The 15,363-nt window shown below is 35.2% G+C and overlaps 1 protein-coding gene across 2 annotated transcripts; it reads right to left on the bottom strand.

The window, feature by feature from the left end:
• Window positions 1–8,102: 8,102 nt before the first annotated feature.
• On the bottom strand, window positions 8,103–15,072 carry LOC131074239 (proline-rich receptor-like protein kinase PERK15). 2 transcript variants are annotated; one of them, XM_058010823.2, is made up of 7 exons: window positions 14,847–15,072; window positions 14,222–14,633; window positions 12,057–12,308; window positions 11,805–11,962; window positions 9,723–9,802; window positions 9,478–9,589; window positions 8,103–9,251 (listed from the first exon to the last, which is right to left on the bottom strand). In XM_058010823.2, exons 2-7 carry the CDS (start codon window positions 14,538–14,540, stop codon window positions 8,889–8,891), a joined length of 1,284 nt encoding a protein of 427 aa, XP_057866806.2. In that variant the 5' UTR covers window positions 14,541–14,633; window positions 14,847–15,072; the 3' UTR covers window positions 8,103–8,888. The 2 variants fall into 2 exon arrangements, with proteins under 2 accessions (XP_057866806.2, XP_057866807.2); XM_058010824.2 differs by having other exon boundaries at window positions 8,920–9,251; window positions 9,465–9,589; window positions 14,222–15,072.
• Window positions 15,073–15,363: the final 291 nt, after the last annotated feature.

Here is a 15,363-nt window from a genome sequence, read left to right as displayed (position 1 = left end):
GTAGAGAACATATCAGGGAAGAGGATCAAAGTCTTGAGATCTGATAATGGAGGAGAGTATACCTCTAGTAACTTCCATAATTTTTGCATTGAAGATGGGATTAAAAGGGATTTTTGTGAACTATAATCCTCAATAGAATGGTGTAGCAAAAAGGAAGAATAGAACTATTGTGGAAGCAACCAAACCCATGATCCATGATCAAAGTTGTGTAAAGCTTTTTGTCAATCCTGTGTTTCGTGAAAAAATGAAGCATCTGGAGATGAAGTATCACTATGTTAGAGACATGATGGAAAGGAATACTATTCAGTTGAGATACATTAGTATTGATGAGAAAACGACAGACATTCTCACCAAGACTCTCTCCAGAATAAAGTTTGTGTACTTTCGAGGTAAGCTTGGTATGGTGGAGAATGAAGCCCTAACTAAGATTGAGTCTCAACTTCATTGTTTTGTTTATATTTGTTTATATATATACTAATTTATTCTTCTCTTCAAAAGATGTTTAAAGTTTAAACTCTTGTTAATGGATTTCTCTTTGAGAATCTTTGAGAAAGACTTGAGGTGTAAACCCTTATCTCCACCCTCTGATATGATTCACGGTGAATGCCATGTGTGTGACGCCATGATAACACCACGTGAGAGTCCATGGTGATTTTCTTGTACTTGTGTGTTTACCCTCTGGATGAGCCATGGTGAATATCATTGTGAGGTGATAATATCACAATGATGAACACTTGTGCATATTACCATCATTGTGAGGTGACGATCTCACAATAATGGTTGATATCTCGTGAGGTGATATCTATGGATAAGCCATAATGGTGGATATTATGCGAGGAGATATCTATATAAGCCATAATGGTGGATATCACATGAGGTGATATCTATGGATAAGCCATGATGGTTGATATCACATAGAGGTGATATCTTTCCTTTCCACATATGGATGTAGCCATTGCGGTCAATCATCACAATAAGACGATGTAACTTGTAAATATTAAGAAGGATTCCTCCCTAGCTAAGAGGGGATGTTGATTATATAGCTTTAATTGAAATCCGATAAGACCGACTATGCTGATCAAATGTGTAAGTGGCCTATCGGCCTTACACATTTGATTATATCAATCAATCTGCATTCACACTTAATATTATTATTAAATCCGATTATATATTATCAGGGTTTCTATGATTAAATTTGCCTTAACTGAAACTTACTATTACCGGGTATGTTATTTATTAGGTTGATTATTATCGTTATCGGTTTTGTGTTAGTGGTCAGTATTAACCATTATTATCGGGTTTGTGTTAGTGATCAGTATTAACCATTATTATCGAGTTTGTATGAATCGGTTTGTATAACCAATCATGATTATAGAAAGACGTCTTATGTTATGAAGGGTCATTCGAATTCAATATATTATTATACGTCTCTCCCTCACTTGGTGATGAGCGAATAACACACAAGCATCTGTGAATATATAGATCGTGGGAAATTGATATACTGCAGTCTGTGAACATATACTGATCATGGCATATAGATATATATTGCAGATTGTTACCTCAACATATCGTGGAAGATAGATATTCAGTGAATTCAAAATCACACATACAACATAGTGTGGATTATACACTCAGTGAATTAAGAATTACACACACAACAAATTAGAAGGATTCAATTGATATCAGATTGTGATCAAGGTGTAAACAAAAATTAAAATTACCTACTATTCAAATATGATCAAAACTCAATAGATTTTGGTCTCAATTTATGGAGTATTTGGCTTGGTAAATTGATATATTTTTCATTTGGTTTCATGTTTTAGTTTTCATTGAAACTAGGGAAGGTAGTAGAGTCAATGGCGAGAGTGGCTCCCATTAATGTTTCCTCATCCTAACGTGGCTTGCTAGCAATCACGACATGTGGAGAGTTACCTGATCAAGTGAAAACATTAATTAAAATTGGGATGGGTTAAAACATAAAATAAGATAATTGGTGCCCCAAACTTGCATTGAGTACTAGTACAAGGCTAAGGAAGTCTTGGGAAGGCATGCCCGCACATCTAGGCACTAGATCTTACTTGGAGTGGCATGCCCGCACATGTGGCATCAAATATTGCATGGTTGTCATTCTCATCTACATGAGAGAATGTTTGATTTCACGTGAGCGATCCCTTCAAGCTACACGATGGCACTCCCCTCTCTTGCTCTCTATGCACCTATCCTTGTAGTTATGAGTAGCACTCAAAAGATGATATTCCTTCCATTTTGATAGTGCTCTTTTATGGATTCATGTGGATTACCTTATATTTTGTCCATTGGCCCTTATTGTATCTCAAATAATGATACTAGCTCTTACTTGATGATTTGAGGTGTTCCTTCTTGTTGAGTACATTCTTGTTTTGCACATGAGATTGGTTGCTTTGAGATCATGTCTCTACCTTCTTTTATCTTGATGTGGCATTGTGATTCTTACTTGGTTGATATGATCATGTTGAGTGTTGCTCCATGTTTTCTCTTGTGTGAGTCTATTACTCCCCTTACATGTGTGTATGATTGTTTGGGTTGTGTCGCTATCTCCAAGAGCATGATGGGGTGGACCTATGGGTTCCACATGGTTGGGTGACATTACCAACCACTGTTGGGGACCTGAGATTTTGGATCGTGAGAAACTTGAAGAGAGTTCTACCTCTTTCCTCAACACTTGTTATTTCTCAGTTTATTTCTTGCAAAAGTTGTAATAGTTGTAAATTGTATCAATCATTGCAATTATTGATAATATGTATTTAGAACACTCCATGAGGAGATTGATGTAATTGATTTGGATAAGTGTAATTATTTATGTGGACTAGTATTGTAATTCTTTAGAACACTCCATGACCTTGTATGCTTCTTAATTCTTGATGCATCGTATGGTATCATAGGAACACTTCAATTAGCATCATAAAATAAACATAATTATGCTTTTCATATTATAGAATATTTTTCTAGTCATCTCCTATTGTGGTCATAAGATTGTGACCAATTTATAGTGGGTTTGAGCCCTTTAGAGCCATTATGGGCTCAACTGGAACCACCTAAGGAGTTTTCTTGGAATCTATTTGTAGACTTTAGTTGTATTGGACTATTTTTTGTCCATATGTAATGGTTGTGAGCATGGTTGGTAGTTGTGGCGAAATGAGTCCACCCAGACTCTGTCTTGTCTTGTAGGAGCCATCTGATGACTAGGTGTCACTCAACTTGACTCATTTCCGCACCTTTTCATTATTTTCTCCAAATTATTGGATTGGATGCACATTTTGACTTCACTAAGGGGTTTAGGCTGTCTGAGGCTTCATACAGGTCGACCAAGAAGTTCTCTATTCTAGACAAACGTGTGTCTCAAGGACATCGGTACGCGTTCACCAATCTAGAGGATGCCAACATGTCCTAGAGACATATGTGCAAGTCAAGGACACTTTTCAACCATGCTAGTGTCCTCTCAATACACTTGTGTAAAAATGCACTAGTGTCTAAGACACTTGTGCAGACTCACTCCAATGTCCTCAAACTCACAAATGTCTTGTCTATTTGACCCTATTTTTTATGTGTTGCGATATCAAAGAAACCTTAGAGGGGTCTTGAGTAGGTTTTGAGTGACTTTGGATGGTGTCAAGGGAGCTTGTTTCTATTAGGAGTTCACTAGAGCCCAACTGTGACACCTAAGACATAGCAGTTTGTCCTATTTGTTGTATCGAACTTGAAATTTTGGGGATGATCAAGTATGACCCTAAAAACCTCTTAGATCTTGTCTTAAGGTTTGGGAGACCTTTTCCCCCTTGTTTGTTTGTATCTTCAAGTGTTTAGTCTTCCGTTTGTGCATTGCCAAATATTAACGGTTTGATCTTATCTTGAGTTTCGAGCAATACACTTGTTTATGTTATGCATGATGACACTTTATAACTTCGAAAAAAATATTTCCATGCATTTCATGTGTATTTAGCTCTTATCTTCTAAGGTTCCTTGGTGGGGAGTTACAAGGGTTTTAAACTCCTTAAACTTCCTCCTAAAAAAATACACCTAACTATCAAGAATAATCATCAACAAATGAAAAATAGTATAAAGGATTACAAATGGATAGGATATCCATAGGACCTAACACATCACTGTGTATCACCTCTAAAATTTCCTCTACTCTAGTACTTCCAAAGTTATATTGTACTCCACTATGTCTTCCAAGCACACAATGCTCATAAAAGTCAACACTGGTGGAATAATTGATAAGATCATGTACCATACTTAACCCAAATTTTTTAACCTTTTTGACTTGGGTGACCCAACCTAAGATGCCACAATTACTCTAATTCAAATGTAGTAAAATTAACACAACCAAATGAACTTTATGCATCAAACCTATACAGAGAACCATGCAACACTCCCTTTGCAAGCACCAATTACCTCTAGCTAATTTACAACCTTTTCAATCAAATGTGAAATGAATTCCTAAATCATCCATGTTATATATAGACACAAGGTTTCTAGCCAAACCTAGAATATGCAATACATCTAATAGTGTCCTTAATTTACCATCCATGAAAGCAACACCATCTTTTTTCTCAATCAACAATCTTTAAGGATTTGTTATCAGCAGGGAACACATGCCATTCATTATTCTTGGTATACTCTAACTACCATTTCCTATGAAGAAAAACACGAGTCAAACAACCAAGAATTATCACCAATGATACTAGCAAAAATAAATGCATCATGACTATGGTCATCACTATTCAATAATTGATTGGAAGATTTTTATTTCTTCTTAGAGTTACAATCTTTCTTATCTCTAGTCTTTACCATAAGACTTGTTATCTTTCAACTTCTTCCAGCATTTATTCTTCTTAGAATTGTATATAGCAACTAGGACATCAAAAGAATTATCATCCATTGATTTTTTCCTAATTTTCTCACCGAGCAAAATGCTAATAATATTTTTCAATGTAAATGATGTAGTATTACTACTTATAGACACTACAAGGTCTTCATATGAATATAATAAGGAACAAAATAACACAATGCATTTGTCTGCTTCATCGATCTTGAATTATATGAGCACGAGTTTCTTAAAACCATAGTAAAGTTATTTAAGTTATCATTAACCAGGTCTCCCTCCCTCATTTTTAAAGAATATAACTTCTTTTTTAAAACAAGTTTATTAACCAAACTCTTAGATTAATATAACATACCTATCTTTTTCCATAATTAATTTGCAGTCTTTTAATTAGACATTTGTCAACAAATAATTAGATAGACATAAGTCATATGTAATCCTAGATTTCTTATCATTTTTTACCTAATCTTTTCAACAAACATACGCGAGGCTTGGTCAAAGTAGATACCATAGTTGTGTTATTTTTCCACCAAAAGATATTCCAGCTTCAACTTCTATAGTTTGAAATTTTGACCATTGAATTGTCAATTTCAATTCTCCATGTGCCAACCATAGATTTAATATCATTCTACTTTCTCACAAAATCTTTCAAAATGTTATTTCCTTTCTAATCATGCATGAACTATGACAAACAAAATGTTATTAGGGTTTACCACCACACGTTAGGGTTTGCACTCCACTGAAGTAGTAACCACCAAGAAACAACCCTATAGTCTAAATACCAAATGTTGGGGATTTTGACCCCTACTGTAATTGACCAATAGATTGGGATGATGAAATATTATATATTTAAATAATAGTCAATGACACTTAACAAAATCTTACATATACATAAGTAAATAGAATAATATGCAACCACAAAAATTATACTAGACACAAATATTTGTGGAAAACCCGTTTGGCAGAAAACCCACCACCAAGAAATTCATAGTCATCTAAAATCAACATTCATTCAATACAATAAGGTATTTGAAATCTTTGACTCTCAATCTATAGTACAATCTTCTACAATTAGTCTAAAGTGTACACACCAATGATGTACAATCCAATTCCATTCCTTTTAACCTATTCATTTGAGTGAATTTGGCCATTCATACAAGATGATATATAAAGACATATTCATGACAATATCTACCATATAGCTATCCAACCAGTTCATTGAACACCAAGAGTCGTGAAATTGTATTCAATCATAAATGATGTTAGCATATCACATAAAGCAATAGTGTAATGTCCTTTCATGGATAATCACCTTGTACACTCTAATGCCACTAATAAGCATCAATAATTAAAACCTTAAAATTGTTGGTATTTGTGTATATCTCTAACATAACCACCACTACAACTCCCTACTTACAACAACTCACACCAGCATAACATTAATTATAATTGTTTGCAATACATTGTGCCATCTTCTAGGACATTAGGGGAGAGGACCCAGTAGTTGAGCACATTCCAATTGTTGTGATAGTAGTTCTTGGTTTAATACCCATATTTGTTTATTTACTATCCAATTTTTTTTTACATTGCACCAATAGTTGTGACTTTAATACTCATAACTAAATTAAATGTACCCTTAGTTGTAAAAAGCAACCAATCGTGTGATGCCATATCAATTGTACAAGTATGAAGGCCCTTGTGCACAACTATTAGTCTCACCTTGTTTTGGGTTGTTATGGACAATTTGGCATAATAACATGCTGATGTGGCATCATATTTGATGATGCAGCTTTAAAACCTTAGTTATAAGTAGGGGACTTGCCAAGTAAGCTACTATAAAAAATTTGGAGTGATTTGAAAATTCCATGTAGGATTTTGAGAAGCACGAAGTTAGGGTGTTCAACTACTGGATCCTCTCCCCTATACTACTCTTAGGTTTTGTCACATGAACTCCAATTCTCTCGCATGTGCTCCAACATTGTTCTTTCTCCAACACTAATTATATTTATAGTTGTGAGTTTTCAAAACAATGCCTTGTGGTTGTTGTCAAAGCACTAACATATATGATGTACAACAATACCTGAAACATCATTATCATATGTAAATCACTATGTTTGTTGTACCGCAACATTTACAATCTCGCTGCATATCATTGCAATCATGTATGTATGCAAACTCTTCATACAAGGACCATTTGTAGGTGAATATCACCCAAGTCCCAACATCATATTCACCATGAGGATGAAAAAGAGGCTTCAATGTCCTTTGTCAACCATTATTGTGTTGCAATATATAATGGTTTTCTCATATGTTGTAGACTCCATTTATAAACATATCACAACATGAAGTGAAATCTTGGACAATAGCCAGGAACAAAAAATTGCACATTGCTGATGACAATAATAAGTAATCATATAAGTGATATCAAGTTACATAAATATGTAAAATATGAGCAAGATAAATGTTGTGGACTTCACAACTAGATGACCTAAATACAAGTGTGAATTGTCGTATCCATGAGAATCCACAAGACCTTAGAAAGTTAATTTTGGTTATCAATGGCATGTCCCCATGCTGCTGCTTAGCTTATTTTGGCAACTGCTCGACTTTTTTAGGAGTAATTTGTGGAACAGGTGGCCCCATGGAAAGTAAGATGGCTGCTTACTTTTATGTAATTATCTTAAACCATTTTTGTAAATGAAATTATTAGTAATATTTTTGCAAATAAAAGTTGTAGGAAAAATTGTAGGCAAATAGAAAGGAGAGGGAAAAAATATGATAAAGCCACATGTCAGTTTTTTCAATAAACAGCCACTGCTTATTTCTAGCCACCCTTTTTTTCAAAGCTTATTTTCAACTTTTACGCAGCTGCTGCTCCACTAAAATAGGAGAAGATTCCAATTTATTCTTTTTATCTAATTAAAATTTTACATGGGAACACTCTGAGTGCTTAAATTTAAGCAGAAAATGTTGATAAACAGCCGCATGGAGACATGGGTAATTAGGCATCATCATCCCCAAGCAAATTTCTCCATTCATATTCATCACAAGGATGGATTTTAGGGGTGCTTCTAGGTGTTCATATTTTACTTTTTTGGATCCGTCCCTAAAGGATGGCAACAGCATGTATGTGTTCCTCATTGCAACCAGGACTTGACCTTCAGGTAGACATTAAAAAAGGGCAGTTCCATGAATAATTCATTTGAAAAAATATAAAATGCATTTATCATTTATCTCCATAATTATTGAGTGTTAAGCAATGTATTTGCAACAGATAGATAGAGGCAATTTCTTGTGTACATCTTTCAATTGCATCCTATCACTTGATCACTCTTTTAAACCTTCGGGCATCAGGCTTGCACAATAAGCTCTATAAATTTGTCAAAAGCATGAACAATCAGTTCTCTTCCTTTATGAGGAATTTCTTGTTTAAAGCTTTTACAGAACAATTTGCATTGCTCACTCTTATTCACTGGTGGCCTCAGTTACTCAGCTAATATACCCATCCAGTTCCATGAGTATAAAATACTGGCTACCAAAAATCTACTTATGGCCTGCTGCTAGGAAATCATCTTTTGTTATAAACAACTCTCAATCTCAACTGCAAACATTTTGTCTACAGTGCAGCATTTGTATTGCTAATAAAAAGAATTTGGAAAACTATAATTTGATGCATGTGTGACATGTACTTGCTTCCCTTCTATTTGATCCCCTCTGAAACAAATTTTGGAAATATTTTGAAAATTACATATTCGATCTGACTTCAAAAATCTCGCGATGATTTTCTACTTCACGATTTAGTGCATTCGATCCCCTTTTGAGAACACAGGGACCTTTCCACTTTACAGTGTATACATTTAAGTTTTTCTCATAGGTTTCTCCCTGACGGCCAAGTCCAAGTAAACTAGGACTTTCCAATCCATCTGCAACAATATTTAGATCCACCTATACCAAGAGGTACTGTTAAGGGACAAATTTATACTTCGGTATTTTGTCATCTTCATTATCAGGCATTTTGCTGTCTCTATTTGTCATCTCCATTATCAGGCATTTTGCTGTCTCCATCTAGATTCATTCCAACCACAGCCAGCCTGAGATGGTCCATGAGTGTCTCCTTCTCTTTCCTACGAATATATTCTGCATCGAAGTTGAGCATTGCAAGTTGGGCATGTTGCAGGAGTTTGGAGTCTTCCTGACCTTTAAGAATCCTCAGAATTTGACTCATGCACAGTCTCCGTGACTCCATCGGGTGAAGGCAAACTGCTGCAGCTCGCATCAATCTTTCCACCTCTTTGTGCTTCTTCTTCTTCTTAGCCTTATCACATGATTTCAGCTGAGGATCTATTAACTTTTCTTTTGGCATCTCCACATTAAGAAAAGACCTTGCCTGTTACAGAAACAACCCCACTTCTTTCCTTGATTTTGAGTCGTAATGGAATATAGAAAGAAATGAGAAAAATTATATAAGATGTTCACAAATGACCGATGTAGGTCAGTGAGACAGTAAAAGTATACTAGCTTATAATAGATAAGAGAAGTGCTCATTGCATCTCCAATGAGCTATCGAAGAAAACTAAAAAAGTTGAAAAAATGAACTAACAAAGATAGCCTACGGAGGAGGTTATCTTCTGCCCTGTAAGCAACTCCAGCAAAACCACCCCAAAAGCATAGATGTCAGTTTTCTCGGAGACCTTCCCATACTCAAAATATTCTGGAGCTAGATACCTGTAATGCAATCACATATCCATTGAACTAACTGATTTAGATTGCAAGACCTCTTCACATTTTAAGGGCACTGAAATGTTGAACTAGAAATAATGACATTTGTTAACTACATAGTAAATAGTTTTTGTTTTACCCAAAAGTTCCCGACACTGTCTTGCAGAAGAAGGGCACTAAAGGTCCCAGTGTTTGGGTTGCCAACCCAAAATCACACAACTGCAACACAATACGTTACAAAATTTTATTTATTAGGTTATCTTTCAAGGAAATTAAGAAATAAGAGATATTGCAATTCTGTATAACTAAAAAACTAGGAATGAAAATTCAAAGACCGTACTGTTTACATTTTAGCAGAAACAACATATCACTACTAGAAGAAGCATTACATCGATTCGCAACATGCAAACAAACTACCATGTCAAGCAATGATTGCAATTCAAGACAAGGGTTGGCAACTTGGCACTATGATCATTGATGGCAGAATGATGTCAGGACAGAACGGATTAAAGAATGGGAAATTGATAGGTTTGTCATGCAGACCACAATCTGTGGGATACCAGAAGGGCTTACAGACTACTGGAGTTCCTCGATAAATGGCATGCCAGCAAAATGATTCAGTTGAATTTAATAGCATACTTGCCTCCGCATTGTGATGTGATTCGAAATTTAGCATAGTTTTTGAGTGATTAGGAGTATAGGGTGAATTATTGTGAGCATAAACTTTGCACATTCATCAATAGTTTTAAAAAAAAAAACTAAGAGTATCAAAGACAATATTTTAATGTATCTTTTAAGGTTTCTCGGAAAGTATTGCATACAATTTTTACATCAATTTCAGATAACATTCTATGATCCATCATTAGAATAATTTACACATATTTGTCAATGTCATTCTGAGGGTGATCACTTGCACGTATTTTTCAATGTCATCCTGATGATGGATTACTGAGTGCGATCCAAAGTATTAATGTAAAAGTTCGTATACATTTTTTCCAAAAAACTTTGAAAAATACACTCAAATGGACCATGAAAATCTAATGCTGTGTAAATGTTTGATTTTATTCAATTTTCCTCAAGTGATACCTGAGTTCGTGGTCTTGGACTGAGAATGAAATTTTTGCCATCATGAATCGAATCGAAGTTCTGATATATTTCAGCTGTCTTTTCAAATTTGTGATCTGAAACATAACATTTGCTATCTTTCTTAATTTTTTCTTTTAGGATTGCATTGAGAGCTACAGGTTGAGAATGGAGATACAAGTACTCGTGCAAACTATCTGATGTAGGCTGGAGGAGGCTTGACAGATTCAAAGTGTGTTTGGTAAAAACAGAGCATTCAGTGGATGAGGGTATTAGAAAAGCAGAGCTCTGCATCAACTTGCCTGACAAAAGCTTGTATTTGAGATTAAGTACAGAATAAGGTAAAAGAGATGCTCCAATATTGTCGTGGAGGGAAGACAAGATTGTCTCGAAAATGGATCATTCTATTGATCACGTAAACAGAACCATTATCTCTACAAGAATATATTATGAAGCATACTCAGTTCATAATGTTGTTACACATAAATATATATTGTCGTGGAGATTGTCTCAATACTAGATCATTCTATTGATCACGTAAACAGAACCATTATCTCTACAAGAATATCTTATGAAGCATAGTCAGTTCAAGATGGTGTTACACATACATATATACACGTAGGAGAAATTTTTGTGAGCAGTGAAAAACAGAGCATTCAGTGGATGAGGGTATTAGAAAAACAGAGCATTCAGTGGAAGACGGTATTAGAAAAACAGAACCCTTTATCAACTTAGCTGACAAAATGATTGTATTTGAGATTTATTACAAATTAGGTAAAAGAGAAGCTCCAACATGGTCTTGGAGGCAAGACAAGATTGTCTCTATATTAGATCATTTTATTGATCACCTAAACAAAACAATGTCCCCACAAGAATATCTTATGAAGCATACTCAGTTCAAGATGGTGTTACACATATATATGTACACGTGGATGTTTTTGAGCAGCAAAAAACATGAGTATTGATACTTAATTATGGTATAGAGATAGAACTGGTGTAAATGGCAGCTAATCTGCTTTCACTTCAAAAAATGAGATGCATAATTTTTGTGTAGCATTTGTTGTAACTGTATTTTATTGTAATTTAGCAGGTCTCTAAAGAAGGCAAACAACGACATTCAATTCTGTTTCTATATTACCTTGGCAGTTTTCCTAGAGGATAGAAGAACATTGGAGGGTTTGATATCCCTGTGCACCACACATGTCTTGCTACCGTGATGCATATAATGAACAGCCTTTGCAATTCCTATCGCGACTCGAAGCCTTGCAGACCAGGACAGAGAGTTCTCTTTCTTATCTGCATGTTACTAGAATGTTTACTAAGCATATAAATGATAAATCCTTTTGATAATGTAGAAAATAAACAAAAAATATTAATATGGTTTGTGTACCATAAAGATGGTACTGTAAATCTCCTCCGGAGATGAATTTGTAGACCAAGAAAAGCCCCCGAGAATCAATGCAGAATCCAAGAAGAGGAACCACATGCCGATTTTTCAAGTTGCTGGAAATGTGCAGTTCTCTGCAGAATATCTTGCAAGCCTCCTTGTTATTCATATCCAAACTCTTTACAGCAATCAATTTTCCAAACCCCAGCCTGCCTCTATACACGCAACTGTGAGCTCCCCTCCCCAGTACCCTGTCTGCAAAGATACCATAACAACCACTGAGGAAGATGACTTTTAACCTTCATCGGGACAAATTCAGTTTCTACGATGTATCAATGTAAATATATTTATTTAGAAGATTAATTTCATTAATATCAATAAGGTAATGGTATCATGCACCATGTCTAAATGGCAACAAAACCATTGAAGGACATACTTTTGACATTTTTTTGACAAATTGTTCTATAGGATGTATCAAAGTCAATATTATTGAGACGATTAATTTCAATGTGTCGCCAGTAATAGTGACTTTTTAAGGTCATAGCATAGCAAGGATACCAATTCAGAGCTCCGAACTAAACTAGATCTTGCATTGTTTATAAAGACAACATAACCATTAGATAGAAGTGACGTGTAACAGTTATGGTGACTTTAGTATGCTAACATTGATGATCATGTTTAAGATGGCAGCCTATCCAGCACACCAGTTTGGCATTCCATCGTATACTAGGTCTTGCACCCTGTCTATAGCAGCATCATAACCATTCAAAGAGAGATGAATTTAAAATCGTTAAGACGAAATTAGACCATACAACAACCTACCAAAGTATATACACTTTTTAGATTGTTTTCAGTAGGGTAAGAATGAAAGTTAAAGACTAAATAGCAAGCTAATTTATGTTCAAAGTAAATATGGTTGTTTCCAAATTAATCTCAAAATCTGTCCAACCCATCTGAAGCCAGTACATAAAACATAGGATGTGAACTCATCCTTACCAACCCACCTACACCAGGAGTAAATACAGCATCATTGGTAAGGTTCGCCTTTCCAATAAGTAAGCCTTGTCAATCCACCCGTAGAGAGTAAATAAAACATAGATCATTAACTAAGGCTTATCAATCCAACTACACTAGTGCCGCATAAATTGTAGGTTGTAAACTGAGCATTGGTGGTAAATTGTATTCTAATGATATCAGATTTCCGCAATCTGTAATTCTCATAGCTGTAGTTTCTCAATTAATCCAAAAACTTGTTCACAATCTAATCCAAAAACTACAACTATCAAAATTGAACTTTGTCAATTGTCTAAATGCTATATTCTAATTAATCCTCAAGCGGTTGTACTTCCTGAAATGCATTGACTTGGTGATTAAGATTTTTAATTTATGCTTTATTGAATCATTGATTTTGTTTCTTTTTCAAGTGGCACAATGTTCATCAAATCTATCGATGCTTTAGGAAACACTAAATTTGTTAAATTACTACATGAAGCTTTGGAGGAAGTCTTGACTCTTGGTTGAGGTGGGTAAGGAGAATAATGCAGCAAATTATGTTGCTGCAGGTAGACTACTGATGGATAGGCACCCAACATTATTTTGAACCCCAACCTAAGACCCCCTCTCCATAAAAATAGTTCCGGAATCCCATCCATGGGACCGCAGACCTTCAAAATCTACCTGACATGAAGTGTAAATCAAGCAAAGGGCATCAACTCAACCTTGCCATTCTCCTCACACCTAGAGTATATATAACATAGCTAATAAACTAAGCTTTGCCAATCCACCTAAACGAGCACATGAAACATGGGTGGTAAAGTGGACTTTGCCAATACACCTACACATTGTACATAAAACATCGGTTGGCATTGTCAATCCACATACCAGGGAAATGACAACATAAACTATAGGTCGATATACCAATCCACCTACATAAAGCATGCATTGTAAACTTGACATTGCAAATCCACCTACAGCAGGGTTGAGGACTATATTAACTACGAATCATAAACTGAACCTTACCAATTCACCTACACCTGGAATACATAAACATAGGTCCTTACCCAACTTAGGGTATGAGAGCTATGTTTTTAAAAACGAAGCTACTGCGAGGACTAAGGAAACCTCACAAAAACAAAAATAAACTGATTATGAACAATATAGAATTGTACCTTGAGAGAAATTGCATGTGGCAGCATTCAGTTCACAATACTTAAATATGATCAACCCTTCCAGAGCGGGCAAGACACAAGTTTCTCCACTGAACAACTCCCAATCCAGCTCTGAGCCGCCCAAACTAAATCTAAGAGAAGAATTCACAGAGCACATGTCCTCAGCCTTTTCTATATCTCCTGGCTTGCATCCCTCAAACTTCTTGACAGCTCGTTTTCTTCCCCTTAGAAAACCCATTAATGTCAATCTCCATGATCTCCTCCTCCACCGGCTCTTCTTAAACATAATTTTCATAGCCTTCACACAATACGTACTCATTTCTGGTTGACTACAATCAATCCCATCAGCAGTATGATCAACATTCTGTTTTAGGGTATCCTACTTTCTGATTTGATGATGGATTATCTCGCTCTGCAGCCATTGTACCCGTGAAAAACTGTTGCTAAATTGAAATTCTAACACATGCGTAGAAGAATTGCCTAGATGTATACAAAATTCTCAAAGCAAATGCATGAAAGATCAACCTAAAAGTCAGCTCTGATAAATCCTAACTAAATTTATAAAGTTCCACCATTAATTGTTACTTTCTGGGCCTGAAATTTGGATTAAGTTAAGATTTTGTACCTAAAGCATTACAACCTCCTCTATCCTACTCCCACTGTAGATTGCCCGCCTAAACAAATTGCTTCCTTAATTTCTGTTCCGATTTCACGGGAAAATTAAAATATGGGTCCTGTATGGCGTTATTACAGGCAATGCTTCTGCATAATTCACGAATATGAAAAAGACAGGTATGTGCAAACCTCGAGGAAATAACTGTATATCGTGAAGCCAGCAAATTTTAAATTTAGTTTTCCCATGTCAAACAAGAAGTATAACTAACATCCCTAAATTTATGGGGACTAGATTACTTCAAGTTGTAATATATTTTGGAGGGAATTTTAAAATGTTGATTTTTTAGGATTTATTTAGTCGATGTAAATTAATTTTTGTCAATTTAAAAAAATTGGAGGGAAAGGTTTTTCATTGATATGTTTATCTTGTTTTTTGGATTTTTTGGATTTTTTTTAATTTTAAGTGTAATATTAGTGTATAAAATAATGATATTTTAAAAAGTTGGTAAGTAATTTGTGTTGAATTT

The sequence above is a fragment of the Cryptomeria japonica genome, chromosome 8, assembly GCF_030272615.1.
Source record: "Cryptomeria japonica chromosome 8, Sugi_1.0, whole genome shotgun sequence".
Classification (NCBI taxonomy): domain Eukaryota; kingdom Viridiplantae; phylum Streptophyta; class Pinopsida; order Cupressales; family Cupressaceae; genus Cryptomeria; species Cryptomeria japonica.
This window is presented reverse-complemented; position numbering and strand designations above follow the sequence as displayed.